Source organism: Crotalus tigris, unplaced genomic scaffold, assembly GCF_016545835.1.
Source record: "Crotalus tigris isolate CLP2741 ecotype Arizona unplaced genomic scaffold, ASM1654583v1 scf7180000017666.379230911805:20528666, whole genome shotgun sequence".
Lineage (NCBI taxonomy): Eukaryota > Metazoa > Chordata > Lepidosauria > Squamata > Viperidae > Crotalus > Crotalus tigris.
The window spans coordinates 2,777,301-2,804,918 of NW_024096552.1; the positions used below are offsets into that span (position 1 = coordinate 2,777,301).

General features: G+C 42.4%; 1 protein-coding gene across 19 annotated transcripts in view; it reads right to left on the reverse strand.

Annotated features, from left to right (window-relative positions):
• The window catches only part of DOCK6 (dedicator of cytokinesis 6), a 184,981-nt gene that overhangs the window by 138,993 nt on the left and 18,370 nt on the right, over positions 1-27,618 (reverse strand). For all 19 annotated transcript variants that reach the window (XR_005555912.1, XR_005555911.1, XR_005555910.1 and 16 more), the window contains exon 2: positions 24,709-24,799. Coding sequence is in view for 15 of the 19 variants with exons in the window: in XM_039336457.1 (XP_039192391.1) it covers positions 24,709-24,799 (91 nt within the window). In the remaining 4 variants the exon portion in view is untranslated. The remainder of the gene's footprint in view (positions 1-24,708; positions 24,800-27,618) is intronic.

A 27,618-nucleotide genomic window follows, 5' to 3' on the forward strand; every position in this document is an offset into this window, starting at 1 on the left:
TGTACTAAAAATTCAGGTTAATGAGGGCAGATATGATATTGTTGCCATTACGGAAACATGGTGGGATGAAACCCACAAATGGAACACACAGCTAGAGAGATTTAAATTATTTAAAAGAAACAGACAAAATAAAAGAGGAGGCGGAGTTGCTCTATATGTAAGAAATAACTACATCTCTACAGAAATAGAGCACAACAATGATGAAAAGGGGCGTTGTCTTACCTGAACGCCTTTTCTCAGCAGGATGATGTAGAATCCACCTGACTGGGTTTCATGACAGCCTTCCAGCCCGACAGACTAGGTCAAAACTTTGGCCACACCCCTCCTCTGGGCGTGACTCCAGTTTTGACTGAGACGAGAGCTGCTTGATGAATTCTCTGTAGTAGTTCCTTGTTAATCACTTGCCTAGACTATCTGTATGGGGATGTGTGGATTCTACATCATCCTGCTGAGAAAAGGCGTTCAGGTAAGACAACGCCCCTTCTCCAGCAGGATGGCTGTAGAATCCACCTGATTGGGACATACCAAAGCTCTCATGTCCCCCTGGGAGGGAGTGTCTAGACCACTGGATCCTGAGCAGAGACTACCGGTTGTAGCACCCTACCAAAGGCAGCATCCGCCGCCGCAAAAGAATCCACACGATAGTGTCTAACAAACACCGAGGGAGAAGACCAAGTTGCGGCCCTACAAATTTCTTCCACCGAGGCTTGTGTAGACCACGCGGCCAATGTGGCAGCGCTGCGTGTGGAATGAGCTGTCACGTGTGGGGGCACTGGAATTGACTGAGAGGAATAGGCTTGAGCTATACACGCTCTAATCCACCTACCTATCGTTGAAGATGAAACTTTCTTCCCCATAGTCGATGGTTGGAAGGAAACAAATAGTGCTTCCGACTTAGGGAAAGAAGAAGCACGCTTTACGTAGTAACACAGAGCTCTACGTACGTCTAGTTTGTGCCATCGATGTTCTAGCCTGTGTGTGGGTTTTGGACAGAAATTGGGAAGAATTAGTTCTTGAGATCTGTGGAAGATGGTGTTTACCTTCGGGATGAACGCAGGGTCCGGTCTAAGGACCACCCTGAAGAAAGTGCATAGATCCTTTCTGACTGAGAGTGCTGCTAATTCTGAGATTCTTCTAGCTGAAGTGATAGCAACTAGAAAGGCTACCTTTAAGGATAAGTGGTGTAGAGAGCATGAATTGAGAGGCTCGAATGGGGTTGATGACAAAGCTTGTAGAACCTTAGTCAAATCCCAAGAAGGATACCGATGTACTACAGGTGGTCTGGTATTGACTGCTCCCTTTAGAAAGGCGCTAATCACCGGGTGTTGAGACAAGGGACTTGAATTGTCACAGGAAAGGACCGTTGAGAGGGCCGCTAACTGTCTACGAATGGTGCTGGATGATAAGCCTTTATTTAATCCTTCTAATAAGTAATCTAAGATGTTCGGAATAGTAACCGAGAGTGGATCCAAGTGATGTATTGAACACTTGCAGAATCCCTTCCATGTAGCATCGTAGATCCTGTTTGTCGAAGGACGCCTTGATGCTTGAATGATCGATATCACCCCGGGTAAAAAGGAATGCCTGGCTAAACTTTGCCGTTCAAGTGCCAAGTGGCTAGTTGTAGCCACTGGGGGTCTGGATGTAAGAGTTTGCCCTGACTGAGGATCACTCGGTCCGGGGGAATCCTCCACGGAGGTGATATCAAAAGATCCACAAGGTCGGCAAACCACGGGCGTCATGGCCAATGTGAAGCAATCAAGACTACTTCAGCACATTCCAGGATCAACTTGCATATGGTTGCCGGTATCAATGGGAATGGTGGAAAGGCGTACAGGAGTTGCACCGGCCACCGACATCGGAGAGCGTCTGTTCCCTCCGTTCCCGATGTCGGGAATCTGGAGAAGAACCTGGGTAGTTGTGTGTTCTTCGGGGTGGCAAATAGGTCCAGGTGCGGTCGGCCGAACCTCCTTGAGATCTCCTCAAACAGAGCCGGATCCAGGCGCCATTCCGCATGGTCCACTTTGGCTCTGCTCAGGGAGTTCGCCTGGAGATTTGCCTCCCCTGAAACGTGTTCCACCCTGATGGAACCCAAATTTGATTCTGCCCACCGAACTAGGGCCGATGCTTCCTGCATCAGTTCCCAGGATCGTGTTCCTCCCTCCTTGTTGACATGGGCTTTTGCTGCCACGTTGTTGGTTAAAACGAGAACATGTTTTCCCGTTACTAGGTGGGAGAATCGACGGAGGGCCAGGTGTATGGCCCGAAGTTCCAGCCAATTGATGCTATGAACGAGATCCGAATGTTTCCACTGATCCTGAGCTAGGTGAGTTCCCAGATGGGCTCCCCATTCGAATAGACTCGCATCTGTCATGAGAGTGATCTGGGTCGGCTCCCTGAATATGTTTCCCTTGAGCATCGTGGGTGATATCCACCAATTCTGGGACCTCAGCGTGCGAGGTGGGACTGCCACTCTCCTGTTGGAGGAACTGAGATTCCTTCTCTGATAAGGGAGGAGGAACCACTATAACTGTTTTGAGTGGAGTCTTGCCCATGGAACGATGCCCATGCAAGATATCATTTTCCCCAGGAGTTTTGATAGCTGTGCCAGAGGCACTTTCCTGTCTGTTTGAATTTGATGGACCAATTTCAAGATGCTGATTCGACGCTCCTGGGAAAGATATACCTTGCAATGGGATGAATCTATTACTGCTCCCAGATGCTGAAGCTTTCTTGTGGGAGTGATGTGGCTCTTTTCGAAATTGACTGAAAATCCGTGATTCTGCAGTACGTGTATCGTGGTTTGAATGTCTAATTGTGCTTGTTCATGTGAGCTGGATTGAATTAAAATGTCGTCCAGATAGAATTGTACGCGCACTGGCATCAGCCTGAGATGGGCCGCTATGACTGCTAGTATCTTGGTAAATACCCTTGGGGCTGAGGAGAGTCCAAAGGGTAGGGCCCTGTACTGGTAATGCCGTTGGGCGTATGAAAATCTGAGGAATTTGCGGTATTTGGGATGAATGGGAATATGCAGGTACGCCTCCGTGAGATCTATTGAGGATAGGAGGTCTCCCTTCCTGATACTGGCTAATATGGACTTTAGGGACTGCATTTTGAACCTCCTGTAGGTTACATAATAATTCAGATCCTTTAGGTCCAGTATCGCCCTCCACCCTCCTGAAGTCTTTGGAATCACAAAGAGGATGGAGTAGAATCCTTTTCTCTCTTCTTCCTTTGGTACCCTTTCTATGGCCTGAATTGACAGAAGGTGTGCAATGGCTGAGGTTACCAAATTTGCTTTGGATGAGTTTCTGGAGAGGGGACACCTGATGAAACAGTTTGGTGGGGGAGAAAAGAACTCTAAGGAGAGACCGTGCCTGATTGTTTCTAATACCCAGGCGTCGGTGGTGGTCTGCTCCCAGACCTCGCTGAACTTCCCTAACCGACCCCCTATGGGAGAGTCTTGTCTGGCGTCACTTGGAACGCTTAAAGGGTCGGCTTCCGGATCCCCTGAAGGGACATCTGGATTGGAATTGGCCTCTGGCTCCCATGTTTGGGCGATCCTGGGAACAATCCTGTCTCAGATAGAAGGATCATGAGCCTCTAGACCAGTCCCAGGATTGCCCCGTTCGAAAGGGCTGTCTCCACTCCCAGGAACTGCTGGGATGGAATCCCTGTCTGCGGAATTCTTGTGGGTTTTTTCTATCCAGCTTTTTTGATGGGTGAACTAGAATCTTACGTTTGTCCCTGCTTTCACTTACATGTGGATCCAAAATGGATCCAAACAAGAGTGACCCGCTGTATTTGGAAGTTGATAGACGCCATTTGGCTTTTAGATCAGTTTTCCAATTCTTGAGCCATAGGAGTCTGCGAGAGCTACCGTGGCTGCTATTGACCTTGCAGCATATTTGGTTGCGTGTAACGAGGCGTCGGCCATGTATTGTGAGGCAGCCAGTATTTTGGCCAAAGTTTGGTGAGTTCTGATCTGATCAGGTGGTACAGTAGTTTGCAGCTCGCGAAGCCACATAATACAGGCCCTGGCGAAGAAAAATGAGGAAGTTGCCGCCTTGGCCGCCCAGGCCGAGGCCAGGTGTGCGCGACGGAGGGAGTGTTCAAACTTCTTATCTTCCGCTCTCAGAGCTTCTGCCATGTCCCCTGGAATAGCAGACGTGGAGAAAAGTGAAATCAGGGGACTGTCCACTGTGGGGACATCCAGCAAGTCGGAAAAGGAAGGAGCCACATTAAATAACTTCCTCTCCACGCTGTTAGGCGTAGGTGGTGCTGCTAAGGAAGACCATTGCTCCTCTACAGAGGTGCAAAATACCTCAGGACAAGGGATGTACTTGTCCTGTGCTACTTTTTTGGCGAAAAGGGGGTTAGCCTCCTTACTTGTGGAAGGATTCTCTTCCTGAACTGACGTTAGATTGACCGTGGAGACTGCCTTGATTAACAGGGATTTAAGAAGAGCTGGGTCAAAAAGGCCAGAGTTTATTGTCTGCTCAGGAGTGGTCCCTTCGTCCTCCCAAAGGGGCATGTCAGTCATGTCTAGGTCTATGGATTCCGCCTCTCCTATTTGAGAGGAGGTCTCAGAGATATTTGTAGTAGGAGCATTGTTCCGCCCTTTAAGGGATGGGGGTTGAAAGGCTAATTGTCCTTTAGAGGACATAAATTGGGAGAAAGCATTTTGCATAAATGCTTGAAATTGGGCAGACCATATGTCCTCCTGAGCTCTGTCATTAGATGCAGGCACAGGGGGAGTATGGTCTGGTGAGGATGCTGGTGATGAGGAGTGAGGGGAATCCACCTGTTCAATTTCCCCTAGAGGAGACCAAGTTCTGAGGACTTCCTGAGAAGTAGGTTCTGGTATAGGGGCCTCCAATGGGGCAGGGGAAACCATGTCAGCCTCATTGGATCTGATTCTCTGGGCCCTGGAGAATTGTCTTTCAAGCGCCAAATGTCTCCTCGAGGCCTCTCGCTCAGCTGATTTGGAGAGTCCCTTCTGGGAAATATGTTTTGTTTTGGCCTTCTTCCCCCCCCCCATTTCAGATTCTGTAGATCTGCGTTTTTGTTGTTGTGGGGGGGGGCAGTTTGGGACCCTGTATAGCTGAATGCGAGACACTATCTGCCATTGTGGCCAGGTACCCGAGTAGGCAATACCTGGGGAGGGGGGAAAAAACAGACACACAGATCACTTACAGAGGTTGGAGGCTGAAAACAACACAATGGCCGGACGGACAGGTACTTTGTTGAGAAGAAAGATCCTATAAGGCCGGTGACAAGGAGTCACCTTGGGGAATAGGTGGGATTAAATTGGAATTTCCTCGCACTCCTCCACCAAGGGTAGTTAATAATAATAAACACAGGTTTATTAAGGGGTAATGGTTGGAGTAATTGTACTGCCCCCCGATATATGGGCTGCTAAAGCAGACCCAAGGGAGTGAAGAAGGTGAACTCTAATTCTCTCTCTCTCTTCACTCTCCCTTCTTCTTTTTGCTTTTTTATATATATATATATAACTCTGTTCGCGAGGAAGGAAGAGAATGCCTGAGGGAACCTCCGGGTGGTTGACCCACCTAAAATGGAGGACAAAAGTGAGCACACTCAAAATGGCGATGAGGGAGAAGGCCACGCCCCCTAACTGTCAACTGTCAGAAAGCCATGAGGTTAAAATGACGATTGCAGCGTTTAGTCTAACCCTGGCTGAGGTAATTAGTAGGATTGTCAGAAGAATGGTGGGGGGGCGGGAGTCGAGAAGATCCCCTTTTGACCCCCTGTAGCCCTTATTTGGCTAGTGGGTCGATCCGCGGTTCTGCCGGTCGTTCCGGAGACCGCGGAGCCCGGTGCGCCTCAGTTGAGGGGAAAACGTTCTCTGCCGACAATAAACCTTCCGCTTTTGTCTGTTAGCCTGAACGGCGGTCCGCAGATCAGCCGGTTGTTCCTGGGGCCGTGGGAACAGCGCGTCTCAGCTGTTTTCTTTTTTCCCGAAAAGGGCAAGGCTGATTAACAAAGGGCCTATCTCCCTGTGCGATCAGTAAAGCTATGCTCACCACGCTGAGTCTGCCGGAAAGCTCGGAGCTCCGAGCCAGCAACCGGAATCATCCTTCTGTGCTCACTCAGCAAATAAAGGTGCCAATTAAAGGTGAATGTAGAAATCTGACTCAAATAATTTTGACTATGCGGAGCTGAAATTTTCTGGTGTTAACGGGCTCGAGACTAAGTCAAAACTGGAGTCACGCCCAGAGGAGGGGTTTGGCCAAAGTTTTGACCTAGTCTGTCGGGCTGGAAGGCTGTCATGAAACCCAATCAGGTGGATTCTACAGCCATCCTGCTGGAGAACTGTCTTGAATGCATTTGGGTCAATATAAAAGGGGGAAAAAACAACATTACCATAGGTGTATACTACAGGCCACCCAACCAAACAGAGGAAATAGATGAACTTTTTGCTAGTCAGCTAACTAAGGTATGTATGAAGCACATCACAATAGTAATGAGGGACTTTAACTGCCCTGACATCAACTGGGAGACAAACTCTGCACCAAGTAGAAGATCAAACAGATTCCTTGCAAACCTAGTAGTCAATTTTGTCTTCCAAAAAGTAGAGAAGGGAACTAGGGGATTAGCCATTTTGGATCTAATTCTCACTAAAAGAGATGAAATGATAGAAGGCGTTGAAGCCACAGGAACCTCGGGAGGAAGTGATCATGCAATATTGGAATTCAACATTATGGAAGCACAAGCAATAGAACACAGTCAAACTAGAGACTTGGACTTTAAGAGAGCTAATTTCAATAAACTTAGAGAGGGCTTGGGAAGGATTCCACGGATGAGAATCCTCAAAGGGAAAACAACTCTTAAAGCTTGGGAAATTTTGAAAAGTGAGATAATAAAAGCCCAGTCCAGCACAATACCAGCAAAGAGGAAAAATAACAGCTCTCAAAAGAAGCCAGCATGGCTGCATAAAGAACTCTCTGATAAACTGAAAGATAAAAAGGACAAGTATAGAAAGTGGAAAGAGGGGCATATAACTAAGTCAGAATTATCAACAAACAGCCCGAGCCTGCAAAGATGAAGTGAGGAAAGCTAAAGCTCAAAATGAACTAAGGCTTGCGACCAAAGTCAAAAATAACCAAAAAAAGCTTCTTTCAACATGTAAACAACAAGAAAAAAGTGAAGGAAATGATTGGTCCATTAGTGGGGGAAAGTGGCAAGAAGGTGACAAGCAACAGGGAGAAAGCAGAACTATTTAACTCGTTTTTTGCATCTGTCTTTGCACAAAAGGAAAAAGCAGACCAACCTACCAAAAATAGTGCCATAAAAAACAGAATAGAAAAACAAGTTAAGACAGGCAAGAAAACGGTAAGTGAGCACCTGTCCAGCCTAGATGAGTTCAAATCACCAGGACCAGATGGATTACACCCCAAGGTTATCAAGGAACTGGCAGATGTGATCTCACAACCATTGAACTATATTTTTCAAAGATCCTGAAGCACTGGGGAACTACCAGAGGACTGGAAAAGAGCTGATATAGTTCCCATCTTCAAAAAAGGAAAAAAAATGGACCCAGGAAATTACAGACCTATCAGCCTGACCTCAATACCTGGGAAGATTCTGGAAAAAATAATCAAACAACGAATCAGCGAACACCTACAGGCAAACAAAGTCATTACTAAAAGCCAACAAAACAGATCATGCCAGACAAATCTTATTGTATTCTTTAACCAAGTGACAAAATTAGTGGATCAGAGGAATGCTGTAGATATAATTTACTTGGACTTCAGTAAGGCATTTGATAAAGTAGATCACAACCTACTACTAGATAAGAGAAAAATGTGAGTTAGACAGCATCACCACCAGATGGATTCATAGCTGGCTGACCGGCCGTACTCAGCGTGTGGTCCTCAATTGAAACGCATCTACATGGAGGGAAGTGTGTAGTGGGGTGGCCCAGGGCTCTGTTCTGGGCCCAGTACTCTTCAACATCTTCATCAACGATTTGGATGAGAGAATAGATGGGAAACATCAAATTTGTGGATGACACCAAGTTGGCAGGAATAGCCAACATTCCAGAAGACAGGCTTAGGATACAGGAGGATCTGGACAGACTTGGGCGCTATCTAACAAAATTAAATTCAATGGTGAAAAAAGGAAGGTTCTACATTTAGGCAAGAAAAACCAAATGTATAGGTATAGTATAGGGGGCACCTTGCTCAATACTAGTAACTGTGAGAGGGACCTCGGAGTCCTAGTGGACAATCACTTAAATATGAGCCAGCAGTGTGCTGCAGCTGCCAAAAAGGCCAACACAGTGCTGGGCTGCATTAACAGAGGGATAGAATCAAGATCACGTGATGTGTTAATACCACTTTACAATGCCTTGGTAAAGCCACACTTGGAATACTGCATCCAGTTTTGGTCACCACGATGTAAAAAAGATGTTGAGACTCTAGAAAGAGTACAGAGAAGAGCAACAAAGATGATTAGGGGACTAGAGGCTAAAATATATAAGGAAAGGCTGCTGGAATTGGGAATGTCTAGTTTAATGAAGAGAAGGACGAGGGGGGACATGATAGCAGTATTCCAATATCTCAGGGGTTGCCACAAAGAAGAGGGAGTCAAGCTATTTTCCAAGGCGCCTGAAGGCAGGACAAGAAGCAACAGATGGAAACTAATCAAGGAGAGAAGCAACCTAGAACTAAGGAGAAACTTCCTGACAGTTAGAACAATTAACCAGTGGAACAACCTGCCTCCAGAAGTGGAGACAGCCATTTGTCTGAAATGGTATAGGGTTTCCAGCCTGAGCAGGGGGTTGGACTAGATGACCTTCAAGGTTCCTTCCAACTTTATTATTATTATTATTAATTATGGTTACAGATTTTGACAAATACTTCATTCTTTCTAAATTCATATTTATCAATGACAATTTCCCCTTATGGAAAATATGTTCATCTAAAAATTAAAGTGATTGGATTACAAAATCTGATGAGTAGTCTTCCCCTTTCTTTCTTTCTAAAATTATGTTAAAAATACTGAGATATTCAAAACCTACAGCATCACTATTATAGCAGAAGGACCTGGATGTTCAAGGCAGCACTAAAACATACTGGTTTAGAAGGCAGTTGCAAGAAGTGTAAGTTGTTTTCAGCAATGCTTCTTGAAATATCCAAGAAACTAAGTTTGATGGTGGAAATAGTAGTAGTAGTAGTAGTAGTAGTAGTAGTAGTAGTAGTAGTAGTAATAATAATAATAGTTGGAAGAGACCTTGGAGGTCTTCTAATCCAACCTCCTGCTCAGGCAGGAAACCCTACACCATTTCAGACAAATGGTTGTCCAGACTTTTCTTAAAAACTTCCAGTGTTGGAGCATTCACAACTTCTGGAAGCAGGTTGTTCCACTGGTTAATTGTTCTAACTGTCAGGAAGTTTCTTCTTAGTTCTAGGTTGCTTCTCTCTTTGGTTAGTTTCCATCTATTGTTTCTTGTCCTGCCTTCAGGTGCTTTGGAGAATAGCTTGACTCCCTCTTCTTTGTGGCAACCCCTGAGATATTGGAACACTGCTATCATGTCCCCCCTTGTCCTTCTCTTCATTAAACTAGGCATACCCAATTCCAGCAACCTTTATATGTTTTAGCCTCCAGTCCTTTGATCATCTTTGTTGCTCTTCTCTGTACTCTTTCTAGAATCTCAACATATTTTTTACATCATGGTGACCAAAACTGGATGCAGTATTTCAAGTGTGGCCTTACCAAGACATTGTAAAGTGGTATGAAGAAAAAATTTCATAATATCTCAGAAGGTTGTAATGATGCTACTACTGATAGCATTAATTTTGAAGGAAAGACTGAAGATGAATTAGAGATAAGAAGGCTTTACAACAGTGTAATTTGCTATTGCCTTCAAGAACAGGAAAATATTAGATTTCCAAGGACTGGAATTGATTGATTGAACTTTTTAGTCCCACCCAGTCTGCCGTTACCACCGCAGCCACGCCCAGCCAATGGGCCACACCCAGCCAATGGGCCACACCCACCCGGCACCTGACGATGCATAAGTGGGTTTTGGGTTGCAGTTTGGGCACTCGGTCTCTACAAGGTTTGCCATCACTGTCATAGACAGAAGCAGCGATGTAATTTTTATGGGGGAATGAAATATATTGAAATGAAAGTAACAACATTACAGTCTGGATAAATCTGAAAATTAAGAAAACTGTTAAGATTTTACATTTGAAAGAGTTTTGATGAAATTATAAAAAAATAATTCTTTGTTTGAAAAGTTGGAAAATGAATAACTACTGACACCTACGTGGAGTATTAGAGTATAGGACAACAGCAACACTGACTCAGAAATTGGCAAGATGCCCCAAAACAAAGAATAACATGTTCCCTTGAACCTTAGTGACCTTCAGCCATATAGAAAACAGTTGGGAGACTTCTGGTTTGCCGCCACGGCCGCCGCAGACATTTGGGAGACAAGCTCCATCTTCTGCATCTGTTTTCACTCCACTGGGGGACCCTGGAAAGGGTTGAAAGTCACTTTGTAGGGGCAACAAGCAAGGAGGGGACCCCTGCTTGATCGCGGGAGGGTGGCAGCCCTTCCGCTCGATCCAGGGCAGCCCTCTAAACTGGCAGAGGAAAGACCGGCCATAGCAATACGGCCTGTCACTAGGCTGCAGACAGCCGAAATCAAACTTACTACTAAGCACTTTGAAGGCAACGCGGATGAAACTGGTGAGATCTGATCTTCTCTTTACCCTAAGTACTTTCTCTTCCTGTAAAAGCTGCTTGAAGTATCTTTCCCCCTGTGAGGAGAGAGGGAAGGGAATTTCTATCCTACCCTCTAAGAACAGTGGTATTTGACTACCCAGGGGAATTAAAGCAGTAAAAAAACAACTTTAATTTAATTGGATTTATATGTTCCTGAAACTTGGGGACCAAAATTTTCCCCATTTTATTGGAGACTCTTGTTTTTACCTACAAAAAAGAAATAAAATTGAAAAAAGGATTATAAAAAATTTGGACTTAAAAAAATCCTAAATGGTATCTTGTGGTGAAGTTTGATACTACAACTTGTTATTTCCTGAAAGAGACTTGGCTTGGCCCAGACCTTAGATAAGACTTTTCTGACCTTGGCACCACCTGTGAGAGAACTTAACTGAAAGAGAACAGCTGAGCAGCATAACTGGCCTATTTGAACTGTGAATGTAAACTTTTATTGATTCTCAGAGTTATATGTGGGAAACTGCCTTCCTATCTCTTTATTGGAGGAATATTGGTTACTATATGAGACGTTGAAATATTTTGGATTATAAAATCTTGCTTGATAAAAAAATTTACTAGAAAGATTATTTATAAATATGTGAAAGAGATGGATGAAGACCAGGAAAAGATTATTTCCATGTTGAAAGCAATACATGAAACAATTATTTTAGCTTGTGATAAAATAACACTTAATATAAAAGATCAAAATGCCAGCTCAGATACAGAAACCCAAACTTTGACTACAACTAAAGAACCTACAATGCAGAAGATAACAGAAGAAGTTGGACAATCAAATATTAAGACAGAGGACTCAATTGACCAACAAAAGCAGCTGATGGAAAATCCAAAAAAAGGAAGTGACAGCACTGAAAATGGAAATGACTTTTTATATAAACCAGAAGAAATTTGAAAAAGAAGAACAGATTGAATGGAAGACAAACATATCGGGCCAAGCATGGGGAATTTGAATAACCTAATCCAATAACCTAATGATTACAAATGGCTAATCCTTCCAAAAAAAGGGCAATTAACATTTCAAATAACACATATAATAATAGAGGGAGATCTATTTGATCACCTAAAAGCACTGATATGGAAGCCTAATTGGCAAAGGAAGAAATCCAAAATAAGGTTGAAGAAAATCAGGGTTTTGACTTATTAGAGGGGATTTCACATTATTTTTTTATTAAAAGTTTTATAAATTTATTGCAATATAAACCCCCCACCCCATCCCCCCATCCCCCACTTCCCAGAGCTTACAGGGTAAAACAAACTAATAAACAAATGTAATCCAACTAACATAAACCAACTATACTATCAATCCAAACCATAAAACACTTTAACTCCTTCTCAATACAAATATTAACAAATTAAGTCAAAAATAATAATATAATTAAAACTATTAATAATTATCTAAAATCTACTCAAAAGCAAGATAATACTTTTCAACTTCATATTTCTTCTGAATATAATCAATCCATCTTCTCCAAACCATAATATATCTTTCTTGTGAATGGTCTTTCAAGTAGGCGGAGATCTTCGCCATATCTGCTAAATTAGACACTTTAAGTATCCATTCTTCCAAAGTAGGCAACAAATTTTTCTTCCAATATTGCCCCACCAATAATCTTGCAGCTGTTATAAGGTTCAACATATTTCACATTATTAATTAGAGGCTTAAAGGGAGAAACTGAGATAAGGGGAATTCTGATCATTAGATTTAAATTACTTGGAAATTAGTTGAAAATAAGGACTCTATCTGTTTAATATTTAAAAATTGGACCTAAAAAGAAAAAAATTATTATGAATAGGTTTGATTTATTGATTAACCCAGGTAATATACATAATGATTTTGCTTTAGTAAAGGGGATATTGTATTATTAAGTAGATGATTTAATATGGTGGGAAATAGATACCTTTTAGGAAATAGAACAAGATTATATTCAAATAGATAAAATGTGTATTTTGGATGTAGATTTTGTTATGAATTGAGATAAAGGAAATATTGGTTACCTAAGGCTTGAAAATTATAAATATCAAAGGTTAAATTGGAATATTGATGAGAAACTAAAAATTGGGTAAAAATTAATAATATGATATGGACTGTCTATGAAGATTGAATGTAATTAAGATATGTATAAGCTAAAAAATTATTGATAAATATAATAATGATGTTTTTATTGAGTTGATATAATAAGAACTGTACTAGCTTGAATATGATATAGTAAATGTTAAGGGAAAAAGAGAAGAAATATTTGATGTGCAACTTGAGATTTGTACTAAAGATTTTGTTATTAAACTATTGATTAACCCAGTCACCACGTTGCTTTTTAAATACCTAAATGTAAAATTGTAAAATAAAATATATATTTTTTTTTAAAAAAAAAGAAAACAGTTGGGAACAAGGAAAGAAAACTGCTGGCCTTCTGGGATTATAAATATTTAGTGAGCTATGATCTTTAAGCTCAAGAATTGTCTGCAGAAAAAGAAAAACTTTGACTGTTGGCTAAACTTCTAGTGGGGAATTTTACTGGATAGTCAAACATTCTGCACTGCAACTTTGGCTGGTAGATAAATTGTAAGACCCCTGAACAGAAGAACTGTTATAAAACAGTGGTGCTTCGATAACTGGAAATGCATTGGATTATAAAAACCTATATATTGGATTATAAAAAACTATATATAAAGAAAAGAACTATATAAGATTTTGTTGTTTGGACTGGCTGGTTTAAAAGGCTAAACACAGAGACTATGGTACCAGTGAAAGAATATCTGGAAGGGGAACATAAAATGGATATTGCATAACTATCTAAAAGTGGCAGGAAACTACATCTAATAACCCTTTCTGAAGGGCCCAGCCTGGAACATCAGCGATCTGCAGGAGTAACACTTCAAGACAAAGCAAATACTTTCCAGGAAGAAATGTATGTAATTCTGCGACAGATTCAAATGACAATGATTTCAAATCACGATGAGATTAAAAACAACTTTGATGGCATAAATAAGCACATTTCCAATTTAAACTTACAAGTAAAATATTCTCAGAAAATGATCAAGAATGAACGAATAAACCAGATAATAGAATATAAATCAGAGGACAGTGACACAAAGAGGGAAGCTACAGGGGAAGAGAACAACAAATTAATACAAACAAAAGAAAACTTGCAAGGTTTTGCCACAACAATGGAAATGGAAAAGATGTCCTATTTTTTAGGACCTCAAAATCAACTTGAAGATTGAAAAGAAGACCTAATAAAATGGACTGCAGAGCAACCAGGACAATCATTAAAGTTTGGGAGACAAAAAAAATACATGTCTTATCTAACTTGCTTTTTCTATTCCCTACAACATTTACAACAATACAGGAAAAAAAAAAAAAAAGCTGACGCGATGGTTCTAACATTAGTTAGTGACTGGGTAAATTTGACAAACTCTGAGATACTCCATTTAGAGGGATGGAACTTACTTTTTGGGTGGCATGCCTATTTAATATTTAATTAAAAAGTGGATTGGGCTTTTAAATCTCATATTTTAAGAACTCCTCTACTTAGGATTTGGAGAAAATACTATAAAAGTGATTTCAAAGTACCATTATGGGCTATACCTTGGCATGCGATAGAAGGAATAAAAAGAGGGGTTAAAATGGATATGGTGTCTTATAGACAGTTACTTAGATGGGATGGACAAAACTGGCAGTTAAAATCACGGGAAGAGCTAGCACAAGAAAATATTATTTATTCTTGATTCCAATATAGGCAATTAGCAGATAGATGGAAGATGGATTGTAAGGTGGGTTTTTTAAGAGAAGATGAAAATCTTATTAAGCAAGTGAAGGATCAAAGACAAACCCACATTAAGAGAATTTATGGGGTTCTAGTTGAACTGGATTCAGAAACGGAACTAATTAAAGATTGTATGATTAGATGGGCGCAGAATTTTGGTGAGCCAGTTTCATTGGACACCTGGGAAACTATTTGGGTGAGAAATGTCAAATTTACGCAAGCACAGAACTTAAGGGAAAATTTTTACAAAATGTTTTATAGATGGCACCTTGATCCACAAAAAATGTCTCTTATGTACCCTGACTTAAAACCTAAATGTTGGAGATGTGGTTGTATGGATGCTACTTATTAACATATCTGGTGGTCGTGTAGAGAGATAAAAGCATTTTGGATTAAGATATGGTGGAATATCCAGAGAATTTTTAAAAGGAGGGTAAAATTTACTCCGCAATTATTTTTGTTAGGTATAGTTACTGATTGTGATACAAAGGAGGTTATATTGATGTTAAATTTGATTACAGCTGCGAGGTTGTTAGTAGGACAATATTGGAAGAAGGAATCTTTGCCTACATTGCAGGAATGGTTTCTTAAAGTGTCTTATTTGGCGGAAATGGCAAAGATTTCGGCTTTCTTAAAGGGACAAACGCAAGAGAAATTTCTTGCTGTTTGGGATAAATGGATAAAATTTATACAATTTAAGTTGGATATAAAAAAATATTATATAGCCTTTTTATAATCTTTATTTTTATATACATATATATATATATATATCTTTTATTTTATATTTTCTTTTTTTTATAAATATAATTTTTTTAATCTTCTTTTAACTAAGCCTATATTCTGCTCTGGGAGGCTCGGGGGGGAAGGGGGGAGGGTCTGGGTAGGGGTTGGGGAAGGGGGGTTTTGTTGGGTAATGTTTGTTTTTTATTTGTATATGTTGTTTTTTGTTTTTGTATTGTTTTGTATTTTTTGTAAAATTTATAAAACTTTTTAATTAAAAAAAAAAAAACAATACAGGAAAAAAAGCCAGGTAAGTCAAATACAGTAACTTGGAAAGCTACCTGGCAAAAGAAGAAGGCTAGAATCAGATCTGAGAAATTTGACGTGACTTACCAGATGGTAAGTCACGTTAAATTTATATATCTTATCTTATATATCTTATCTCTCTTACTGTGAGACCTCTTTATATCCATAATTTATCTATTCTTTTAACTGTATTCGAACAGATTTTTGATCATAAATTATGGATATAAAGAGGTCTCACAGTAAAAGAGATAAGATATATAAGTAGTATTGCAATTTTTATAATATATGAAATATAAAAATATTGGGATGGTGCACATGAATGAAAAGATTGGATATTTAAAGGTTATTAACTTTGGGAAAATTATGACTGATAAGAATGGTTTGAATACAGAGGGGAAGTTAAGCTTAAATAAAAATCTTGAAAACAGGACATATAGTGACCTAACAAGATGAAATATAAGAAAAGATGCTATATGCTGATGTTACTGTTATTTAACAGTAACACAAGAAAAAAGTTTATATTTAACTTTATATGTACTGAATTTTAAGAATAATATTTGCTTAATCTTGACTAAAGGAGAATACTATTGGATGAAAAGAAGATCAAAGAAATATATCATTAATATATTGATTATGGAACTACAGAAATTAATTATTATTGTTTTTAAACATATGAACCCAGACAACATGCTATTTACTAAGCACTAAGAATGTTATTGTAAAAAATTAATAAAATATATTTTTAAAAAAGATGGGCCAATTACCTCCCCTATATCAAAGGCCATACTAATGGATTGGACTGCATAATTTAGCAGAGGGCCTCTGAAGCGGTATTAATATTCAAAATTGAGATTGGAGTTTAGCTGGATACTGAGTGAAAGACATGTGGAAAAACTGACATCAAACATTTCTGCATCATCCTATGGAAGAGACCATCGCACGGCAGTGTTTTTAGACCAAAACTCTGCAGCTCAAGGATTAAAACTGGCTTTGTGTCATGTTGGGGGTTGTATTGAAAAATCAGATAGGATAGAACCTGGGTTTTGTGGCATCTTTAGAGGATTAGGAAATGGTGCTTATGTATAGTCTTCTTCAAGATATCCAATTTGTCCATTATTTCTTCAACAATTCTAAAGATTACTAAGGAAAAAAGACTAAAAATGCTGCTCTCACATTGAAAACCTCTAGGAGCCATAGAAAATAGAATCACAGAATCATAGGGCTGGAAGAGACCTTGGAGGTCTTTTAGTCCAACCCCCTGCCCAAGGTAGGAGACCTTCTACCATCCCAGTCAAATGGTTGTCCTGTCCATTTTTGAAAACATTCAACAATAGAGCACTCACAACCCTGGGAGGCAAGCCATTCCATTAATTGTTCTCACTGTCAGAAAAATTCTCTTTAGTTCTAGGTTGGATCTCTCTTTGATAAGCTTCCACCCATTACTGTCCTCTGGTGCTCTGGATTCCCTTTTCTCTATTACAGCCCCTCAGGTACAGGAAAACAGTTATCATGTCCCAGCTAATCCTTCTCTTCGATAAGCTAGACATAACTAGCTTCCTCAACTGTTCATCATACAATTTAGCCTCCCGATCCCTCATCAACTTTGTTGCTCTTCTCTGCACACTTTCTAGCATCTTGTCTGTATCATAGTAACCAGGTGTAGTCTCACTAGTGTAGTACAAAGTGATATTATCACTTCTTGTGTTCTTGACACTATCCCTTCTGTTGATCAGCCAGAACTTCATTGGGGTTTTTTGGCAGCAGTAGCACACTGTTGACTCATACTTAAGTAGTAGTCCACTGGGAAACCTCTCATAATTACCACTGTTAAGCCAGATACTGCATATTCTATGCCTATACATTTGCCTATACCTATGCATTTTTCCTGCCAAGTGCTGGACTCTACTATTCCCACCTCTGAACTGTATCTTGTTGGCTAGGTCCCAACGCTTAAGTCTGTCAAAATCCTTCTGAATCCTGAGTCTTTCAAAGTGTTAACAATTCCCCCACGCCACCCCAGCTTGGTATCATCTGCAAATTTCTTGAGTTCCCCTTCTATCCCCTCAACTAGATTATTTATGCACATGTTGAAGAGTACTGAGCCCAAGACAGAACGTTGAGGTACCACTGCATACTTCCCTCCATGTATATATAGTTTGTTAAGGACTACAGACTTGGTGTGGTTGATCAGCCAACTGCGAATCCATCCGGTGATGATAGTGTCCATTCCACATTGTTCTAGCTTACCAAGAAGTAGACTATGGTCCACTTTGTCAACTGCCTTATTGAAGTTCAAATATATTATATTATGTTCACAGCATTTCCCTGATCCACTAACTGAATCATGAGACATCTATAAAGTCCATGAAGGGAGTATAATAGACAGTTTGTGATCCATGAGTTGCAATTTTTGTCCCAGTTTACATCCTGGAATCTATTACAGATGGGGCGTTGTCTTACCTGAACGCCTTTTCTCAGCATGATGATGTAGAATCCACCGGTGGGTAATGCAGCCTTCCTGCTCAGATGAGACTAAGTCAGAACTTTAGCCACATCTCCCTCTGGCTGTGCCTTCCCAGTTTTGACAAGGCGAAGCTTTCATGACGAAGTCCGATGCAATGGCTCCTCCTAATATGACACCTGCTTAGATGGCTGTGAAGTGTGGGTGTGGATTCTACATCATCATGCTGAGAAAAGGCGTTCAGGTAAGACAATGCCCCTTCTCCAGCATGAATGTAGAATCCACCGATGGGACATACCAAAGCCGCTCATGTCCCTATGGGGAGGGAAAGAGTCTAGGCTTGTGTCCCCTGAGAAGAAACTACCTATTTAAAACCCTTCTACCAAATGATGCATCCGCCGCAGCACACTTATCAAGCCTATAATGCCTTATAAAGGAACAGGGAGAAGACCAAGTTGCTGCCCTACAGATCTCCTCAACGGAAGCCTGGGTAGACCAGTCCGCTGACATGGCCGCACTACATATGGAGTGAGCGGTGACGTGTGTAGGAACCGCGAGAAACTGTGACTGATAAGCATGAGCAATACATGCTCTAATCCATCGTCCAATGGTCAAAGAAGAGACCTTCTGACCCATGGAAGAGGGTTGGAAAGACACGAATAGAGCCTCCGACTTACGAAAGGAAGAGGTCCGCTTAACATAATGGTGCAGGGCCCTGCACATGTCCAATTTATGCCACTGTCTCTCCAGATGATGTGACGGGTTAGGACAAAAGTCAGGAAGAACCAGATCCTGGGACCTATGGAACCCTTACCTTCCTTGTGGATGCACTCATATTCCGTTTCTGGAAAGGGAGGAGAAACCACTGGAGGTTTCTGGAATATAGTCTGGCCCACGGGACAATTCCCAGACAAGAGACCATCTTTCCCAACGGCTGTGACAGCTGGACCAGAGGAACTACCTTCTCTCTCCAAACCCAGTGGATGAGTGACCGGATACTGATCCTGCGATCCTGAGAAAGATAAACCTTGCAAAGATGTGAATCTATTATTGCTCCTAGGTGAAGGAGGTGAGTCGAGGGGGTTGTGTGACTCTACTTGAAGTTCACAGAGAACCCGTGCTCCTGAAGAGTATTGATTGTGATTTCCAGGTCCGATTGAGCTGAACGGAAGGAGCTGGATTGGATAATTATATCGTCCAGATAACATTGTACGCGCATCGGGATCAACCTGAGATGGGCTGTCAAGACCACCAAGATCTTTGTGAATACCCGAGGGGCTGAGGAAAGACCAAAGGGTAGAGCCTTGTACTGGTAATGCCAGTGCACGTAACAAAACCGGAGGAATCTGCGGTGTTCTGGGAGTATCGAAACGTGAAGATACACCTCCGTCAGGTCTATGGAGGAAAGGAAATCTCCTTTCCTGATGCTGGCTAGAATGGACTTTAGGATCTGCATCTTGAACCTCTTGTAGGTCAAGAAGTGGTTTAGACCCTTCAAGTCCAATAATGCCCTCCATCCTCCCGAGGCTTTTGGAACCACGAACAGGATGGAGTAAAATCCCTGTCCTCTCTGTTCCAGAGGTACAGGCTCTATGGCCTTCATCTTTAGTAGATGAGAGATGGCCGTGGATACTAACTCGGCCTTGGCTGCGTTTTTTGAGGTGGGGGACTGCAGAAATCGGCCTGGGGGATTGGAGAAAAACTCTAAGGCGAGACCGTATCTTATGGTATCTCTCACCCAAGAGTCGGTGATGGTGACCTCCCAAGTGTCGCTGAACAGTGACAAGCGACCGCCTATAGGAGCGTCCTCCTTGGCGTCACTTGGTCCGCCTGTAAGGATGACCCCCCCAATCCACAGAAGGGACGTTTGGACTGAAATTGACCCTTGGTTCCAGGGTTTTGGTGGTCCTGCTGTCGATCCTGTCTGGGGGGAAAGGATCGAGAACCTTTGGGCCATTCCCAGGACTGCCCTGCCCGAAAGGGCTGCCTCCACTCCCAGGTACCTCCCATGCGAAAGGGCTGTCTACGAAAGTCCTGTTGAGGCCTCCTATCCGACCTCTTAGAGGGATGCGCCAGAATCTTGTGCTTATCCTTTCCCTCTATAAGGTACGGTTCGAGAACTGGACCGAATAAATGTGTTCCACTGTACGTGGCTGTCAATAGTTGCCGCTTGGATTTCAAGTCGGTCCACCACTGTTTCAACCACAGCAGTCTGCGAGAAGAGACTGTGGCCGCAATGGACCTGGCGGAATACCTGGCTGAATGGAGTGATGCGTCTGCCATGTATTCAGATGCTGCAACTAACTTTCCCAATGTCTGGTGTGCTCGCACCTGGTCAGGAGGAATGAGGGCCTGGAGTTTGCGAAGCCACATGATGGATGCCCTTGCGAAGAAAGACGAAGATGTTGCTGCCTTAATCGCCCATGCCAAGGCCTGGTGGGCTCTGCGGAGAGAAAACTCGAACCTCTTGTCCTCCGCCTTTAGGGCCTCTGCCATATCCCCTGGAATTGTTGATGAAGTTAGTGGAGCGTCCACAGTAGGCACTTCCAAGAGGGAAGAAAATGAAGAGGAAACATTGAAAAGCTTCTTTTCTGTGCTATTGGGAGAAGGCAGAGTGGCCAATGAAGACCACTGTTTCTCCACCATGGTGTGGAAGACATTGGGGCAAGGAATTTGTTTCTCCTCCACCACTTGCTTTGAAAACAAGGGATTCAATTCTTGTGTAGTGGAGGTAGATGGCTTAGGCTCCTGTTCAGGAGCTAGTTTGGCCATGGTACAGGCCTTCATGAGTAGTGACCTGAATAGGGAAGGATCAAAGAGGCCAGATGTCGATGCCGGTTCCGGCCCCGCCTCCTCATCCTCTGACATGGGCATGTCAGCTGTCTCAAGATCCATGGACCCTTCCTCACCCAACTGAGAAGATGTCTCAGAATTGCCAGAGCCGGTTAACAGAGCACGCCCTGCTTGAGGCAAAGGTATGGGTGGAGGAAGTGTTACCTGCGAGGGCCGTTGCCCATGGAGGAGGCCATAAATTGTGCGAACGCATGGTGCATGAATGCCTGAAACTGCTCCAACCATATGCCCTATTGGTCTGTAGAACGAACACCAGCTGCAGTGGGAGTATACGTGGCTTCAGGAGCTTGTTGTATAGTGGAAGAGGAAGAAAGAGGAGGACCAACCTATTCAGTTTCCTCCTGAGGAGACCACGCCCTAGGGGCATCATGGGGAGGCGCGAATTGAGGCTCAAATGGGGAGCAGTCCAGTGAAACAGGGGAAACCATTTCTGCTTCCCTGGACATGAGCCTTTGAGCTCTGAAGAACTCTTTCTCTAGCGCCTGATGTCTCCTCGAGGCCTCTCGCTCGGCTGCTTTGGAGGACTCTTTTGAGGATGGGGCCTTTGTTTTAGGTTTTTTCTTTCCCCCCACTTCCAAATCAGATGATCTGCGCTTTCTTTGTGCGGAGGAAACCTCAGAGTCCTGGGATGCTTGGAGCGATGCACTGTCTGCCATTGCACCCTGGATATTCCGGGTAGGAGATGTCCAGAAATGGGGGGAAGCTAAGACGCAGATCTGGTTGTCAGAGAGGGAAATTCCCGCGCTCTGAACAACAGCAATGGCAAACAGCCAGACAGTCCACTAGAACTGCCTGTCTAGGCCTTGCAGCACAGCGCCACAAACTAATTGGAATAGGTGGATTCTAATTATAATTCCCCCTTGCAGAGTTGATACAGAAAGAAATAGAATATGTGATGTAATGAATAAATAGGATCAATTAATGAAATTCAAAATGGCTGCCGCACCCTTCTGCCTGGTTTCCTCTTCGATAATGTAAAGAATTCTGGCCAGAAGGAGCACTGAAGAAGTCCTTCTGTTAGCAGCCTGATACAACAGGCTGAAACAAGTTGGAAAGCAGGCCCAACAGTACCCCTAAGGTACACAAGGTCCCTTCAAAATGGCGGCCATGCTTGTTGATGGTCTCAAAATGGCGGCCGCTAATTCATCCTCGCCTCCCAAAATGGCGACCATGCCAGGAAACTAGAAAGGCTATTTAGGCCTGTCCAAATTGAGGAGGAATCTGAGGGAGCTAATCTTAAATAAGGCCCTTCTTTCCCCATTCGCTAAAAGAGGCAGCAAAACCTGCGGTTGAGTCGCGCAGCCTCTGCTGTGATCCGGAGCACCGCCTGGTTCAGTTGAGACCTCGTGGCAATGATGCGATTAGAATGAGGCCGTCCGGCCTAACTGAGCTCCGAGGAATCACCAGTAACAAGAAGTCTCCTTCTTTCGTGCTGATCAGCTGGACTGGAGCTAAATCTGCTTCGATGACCCGGAACGGCCGAATTTCAGCTCGTAACGAGCCTACAAGGCTCCTTGGAGCCGAAAAGAAACTTACAACTGTAACTCAATACTTTGCCAAATTTGGAGCCAAATTGAAAGAGAAAACAATTTCTAATGAATATAGATTGTAAATGCTAATTCAACTATCCTACCAATCAATCCTGAAAAGAAAAAAGAAATAATTCAACCTAGTCTAAGAGAGGAGCCAAATAAATTGCGTCCTACTGAACTGAGACTAAGCCAAAAACTGGGAAGGCACAGCCAGAGGGAGGCGTGGCTAAAGTTCTGACTTAGTCTCATCTGAGCAGAAAGGCTGAGATTACCCACCGGTGGATTCTACATTCATCATGCTGGAGAACTGTCTATTTCTTTACTTTAAAGGACAACAAAGACAGCTACCATTTTAGAATGGAGCTTCAATGAAGTCTAAAATGCAACATGAGAAGGACCATAAGGGCCCAACAGCAGTATTACACGCCCCCTGTCCCAAACACTAATGCTGAACCTTGACACAATGTACAATTCTTCTCCCTTAATAAATGAAGCTACAACAGAATCCAGAGAATTATTGTGCTGTGGATTTGTTATTATTACTAAAACAGAAAGAAGAAACAACTGCTGGATTCATCATTCCCCTGAGACACAACAATTTTTGCACAGGTCACTTGGAAAGTACCTAAATAAAGCATTTGTTCTCATGAGAAACAATAAAAAAAACATAAAGATTGGAGAAAATTTCAGCCACTGGATCTGGCTACCAAATGCCCTTTATTGTTGAGCTACATGCTAACCAAGAGATCAAATTTTCTTCTAACAAATTCTCAAGGATTTGGATTCTTTTGAAAGAATCCAAAAAAGAGTAGCAATAATCCGAAAGAAAGGAAATGGATACCATAGAAATGCCCAAACCCAAAACCCACATTAACAAAGGACAAAGAAATTTAGCAAACATCCAAGAGGCAGCTACTTTTGTCTATTAAAAATTAGCAGTACTGAACTCTCCTTCCTTACTCTCTGCCAAAGAGCAACTGGATATCTTCTGAGAGTCCATTAAGACATAAAATGAAGCAGAGGGTAAAACCAAAAACAACAGCCAAGCTCTAACACAGTGGTTCTCAACCGGGACCCCATTTGGGGTCGAATGACCATTTCATGGGGGTTGCCAAACAACACAGTCTGCCATTTTCCCCCCTTTTCCTTAGCTGTGCTAGTCCCTTGAATAGAGCCTAATTCTATTGGCTTTCAAAAGCCAATAGGAATTGTCCAGGCTGTCTCTGCCCTGCTGAGCCCGCCAAAAGTCCCATTCTGCAAACGGTGCTGCACCAGTTGAGTAGTCCTCACTTAAGACTGGTTGAGTAGTCCTCGACTTACGACCGGTTGGGGGTTGCATTAAAAAGGTTGAGAACCACTGCTCTAACAGAATAGATATCTCAACATTGCCTCCACTAAATGCAACATGTATAACTTGATAGTCAGGGCTTCCAAAAACCTGGATGTGATCCTTACAGACTTCTAAAAATAGTTACCAAATTGTAATTTTTAATATAACACTGAAGGATAACAGCAAGTGTTATTAAAGTTAAAACTTTTTTTCAGAGTGATGTTTAACATGCCACTCAAAGACTAAATATGACCCTCAGCCTGGGAAAAATTATGCATCCTTGCCCTTGCCAGCTGCACAGAGCAATTTTTGCAGGTCACCAACAGCTACATTTCACAGAGACAGCATAATCAGTACTCCAATTTTACATGAATATCCTCTCTTGACCCCACCCATGAAGCCAGCAAACTAACAATGTCAGGCATTGTTTTGCCTCCACTTTTCCTACATAAGGACATTGGACCAGGAAGAAACTATCTGGTGCACTAGTGTTATCTGACAGAAAGAGGAAATTACCTTTACTGGAGATGATGAAGCAGTAGCAACAATTCCAACAAACACATCCTCTAATAAAATTCAATACAATAGAAGGGGGACAATATTTAATCCCCATATCCTACTAATGGAACACTTACAATGCTCAATCCTGATTCATATCAATAGTACCCTAAGAAAGGCAAAAAGAAGGTACATTGGAGATAAAGCTAGAAGGAATTGTTTTGTACTACAGTTTTATTAAGTCAAACTATCTGCATTTAAAATTCTTTAGTTTTATAAAAGTTTTCAAAATTACTTTGCTTGTTGTGGAAATTATCTTTAAATAAGTTCTGCTACTATGTACTGAGTATCTAGTTCTCTCAAACACACCAAAAAAACTTACCAGAGTTCTGGAGTTTGTTTGTTTACTACTTTAATAACCAGATGTGTTTACTGACATCGCTCACCATAATATAATGCCAGATAACTCACCGACTGCAGGGTGCCACCACGTTTCTTGGAAAGCTGTGGTGAGTTGTCATATTCTCGACATACTTGTTTCCTCACTTCAGCTGCCACAATCCTGTGAGATAGGAAGATAATAGTGAAACATCCACTTTTCTCTTCATTTCTGTATCATTCATACTCTCAACCTTTTTCCATTCCACTGGAAATACTATAAGGAGGGAAACCCCTTCATTGACAAAGTATATATTTATTCTAAATCAACACAACCTCAATTAATAGTAAGCCCCAAACTGAGTTTCAAATTATCTGCAACCATTGTCTCCATTTATTCCATTCTCAGTTTCAACAGAGTCCAAACCTCCCCTGACGTCATTTGGTGGCAATAACATAGAAGAGATGAACATTATTTAGAAACCGATCTTTACTCTCTTTTTTCTTCAAACAAAACCAATCCCAACTTCATCCTGATACAAGAAAATACCATCTTCACAGTAAGATATAACCCAATGGTTGGAAACTGATCAAAGAAAGAAGCAATCTGGAATTAAGAAACTTCCTAACAGTGAGGACAATTAACCAGTAGACCAGCTTGCCTTCAGAAATCGTGGGTGCTCCATCACTGGCGGTCTTTAAGAAGAGACTAGTCAGTCATTTGTCTGAAATGGTATAGGTTCTCCTACTTGAGCAGGGGGCTAGACTAGAATACCTCCAAGGTCCCTTCCAGCTCTATTCTATTCTATTCTCCATTTAGGGGTTAATAATCCAAAGTAATTTTCCATTCACTGTGACAGATATTCTTCTATAGTAGGTCTCAGAAAATGCATGAGTGAAAATTAGATGTTCCTGAATCAGACAGATTATATGGATGGACAGAGCAACAAAATAATTCTGATTCCTTTATATAATCATTATTTAATGAATAAATAATAGTATAGTAAGCCAAAAGTCACAATTTACCAAATATAATGCTTATTATGTATGATGATGATCCCTATAAAGTTGTAACAAAGCAGCAAGATATATCTATTACAAGAGGAATTTTAAAGAGTTGTGGTGCTGTGATGCTCCTCTCCACCAAAATACATTTGGGCGATGCCTATGAAGAATGATTAACAAGACCATCAATCGCAGCAGAAAGAGGATGTTCTCCAGTTGTGAGAGGCTTTTTGCACTACCTTCTAGAAGCTCAAGAATCCAAGTCTGGTAGCTGAGAAGGAAGATGAGCAGAAGAGGTACAGACTCAAGTTCTTCCTAAGATAGGAAAAGGATATGTTGCCAAGCTTACCTGTTTGGGTAACTGCTTGGGAATCTGAACCTCTCTTCATCCAGAAATACCCCAGCAGGAGTGAAAACATCTGTCTTTTCCTCCTGCAAAGACCGTTTGATTTCTAATGGCATAGAAGTTGGCAAAGCCACCTCCCAAGAAGTGACTTACCTTGTCTGCCAACCTGAGTATAGACAGGCAGCCAGGCTTTCCCTCTTCTTTGAAAAGTCCAGGATTTGCTCGTTCCATGCTACATTATAGCATCTGCCTGGCTACTGCAGCAGAAGCAACTTAGTGCCATTTTTACCATCAGTTGCCCAAACTGGTAAGCTTGGCAACATGTCCTTTTCCTGTCTTAGGAAGAACTTGAGTCTGTGCCTCTTCTCCCCATCAGCTATGTGCTATACAGCCTCTTTCCCTCCTGCCTCTCCCTATGTCTACAGATGTTGTACTCCCTACTTCCTGCCTTTCAATCCATTTGGCCATCAATTCCACATCTTACCTGCATTCACACAATATGGCAAGCAGGTGGCTTCTTTGAGTTTTAGCACGCTAAGGCCCAGTTTCCATTCTTAAAAAAAAAATCCCCAGGGTGAATGGCAATCAAACCATATCTCTCTTCCATTTTCTTCACCCTTTTCTCTTTTTTGGTTCTGGAACTGATGGATCAACAAAGAGATCTGAGATAAAGACAAGAAGCTGGATAACAAATCTGAACTAAAAGGGGCGTTGGTCTTACCTGAATGCCTTTTCTCAGTACGGAGATGGAGAATCCACCAATGGGTTTTCTTTGTCTGCCTACTCTTGAAATCAAGTAGCCAAATTTGACACGACCCCTCTTGCCAGGGGATCCATTCTTAACGAGGGCGAAGTGGCTGAAGATTGACGAGGTATTGGCTAATAACGGCCTAACTGACCCTAGGGTGGGTATGGATTCTCCATCTCCGTACTGAGAAAAGGCGTTCAGGTAAGACCAACGCCCCTTCTCCAGTACAGGAGGATGGATAATCCACCAATGGGACATACCAAAGCCTCACTGTCCCGATGGGTGGGAGACAGATAAGGCCAGAAGGGCGTCCTTGGAGATCACTTGCTGGAGGACCCTCCTACCAAAGGAGGTGTCCGCCAAAGTGAAATGGTCGATCTTGTAGTGGCGTACAAATGAGGAAGGCGAGGACCATGTCGCGGCCCTACAAATTTCCTCAATGGACGCCTGAGTGGCCCATGCTGCTGAAGTTGCAGCACTTCGAGTGGAATGGGCAGTGAGATGACTTGGAGGCGGCAGAGACGAGGCTTGGTACGCCTCGGCGATACAGTTCCAGATCCATCTTCCGATGATACCAGTGGAAACTTTCCGCCCCAGAGTGCCTGGTCAGAAGGACACAAAGAGGGCCTCTGACTTGCGGAAAGGCTCCATACGTTTCATGTAACACCACAATGCCCTGCGGACGTCCAATGTATGCCACTGCCGCTCCCGGTCATGTGTCAGATTTGGGCAAAAGTTTGGGAGAACAATTTCTTGTGTCCTGTGAAACAGAGAGTTCACCTTCGGGACGAAGGAAGGATCTAGCCTAAGGACCACCCTATCACTGTGGAAAGTGCAGAGGTCATTCCTGACCCACAGTGCGGCCAGCTCAGAAATTCGCCTAGCCGATGTGATGGCGATCAGG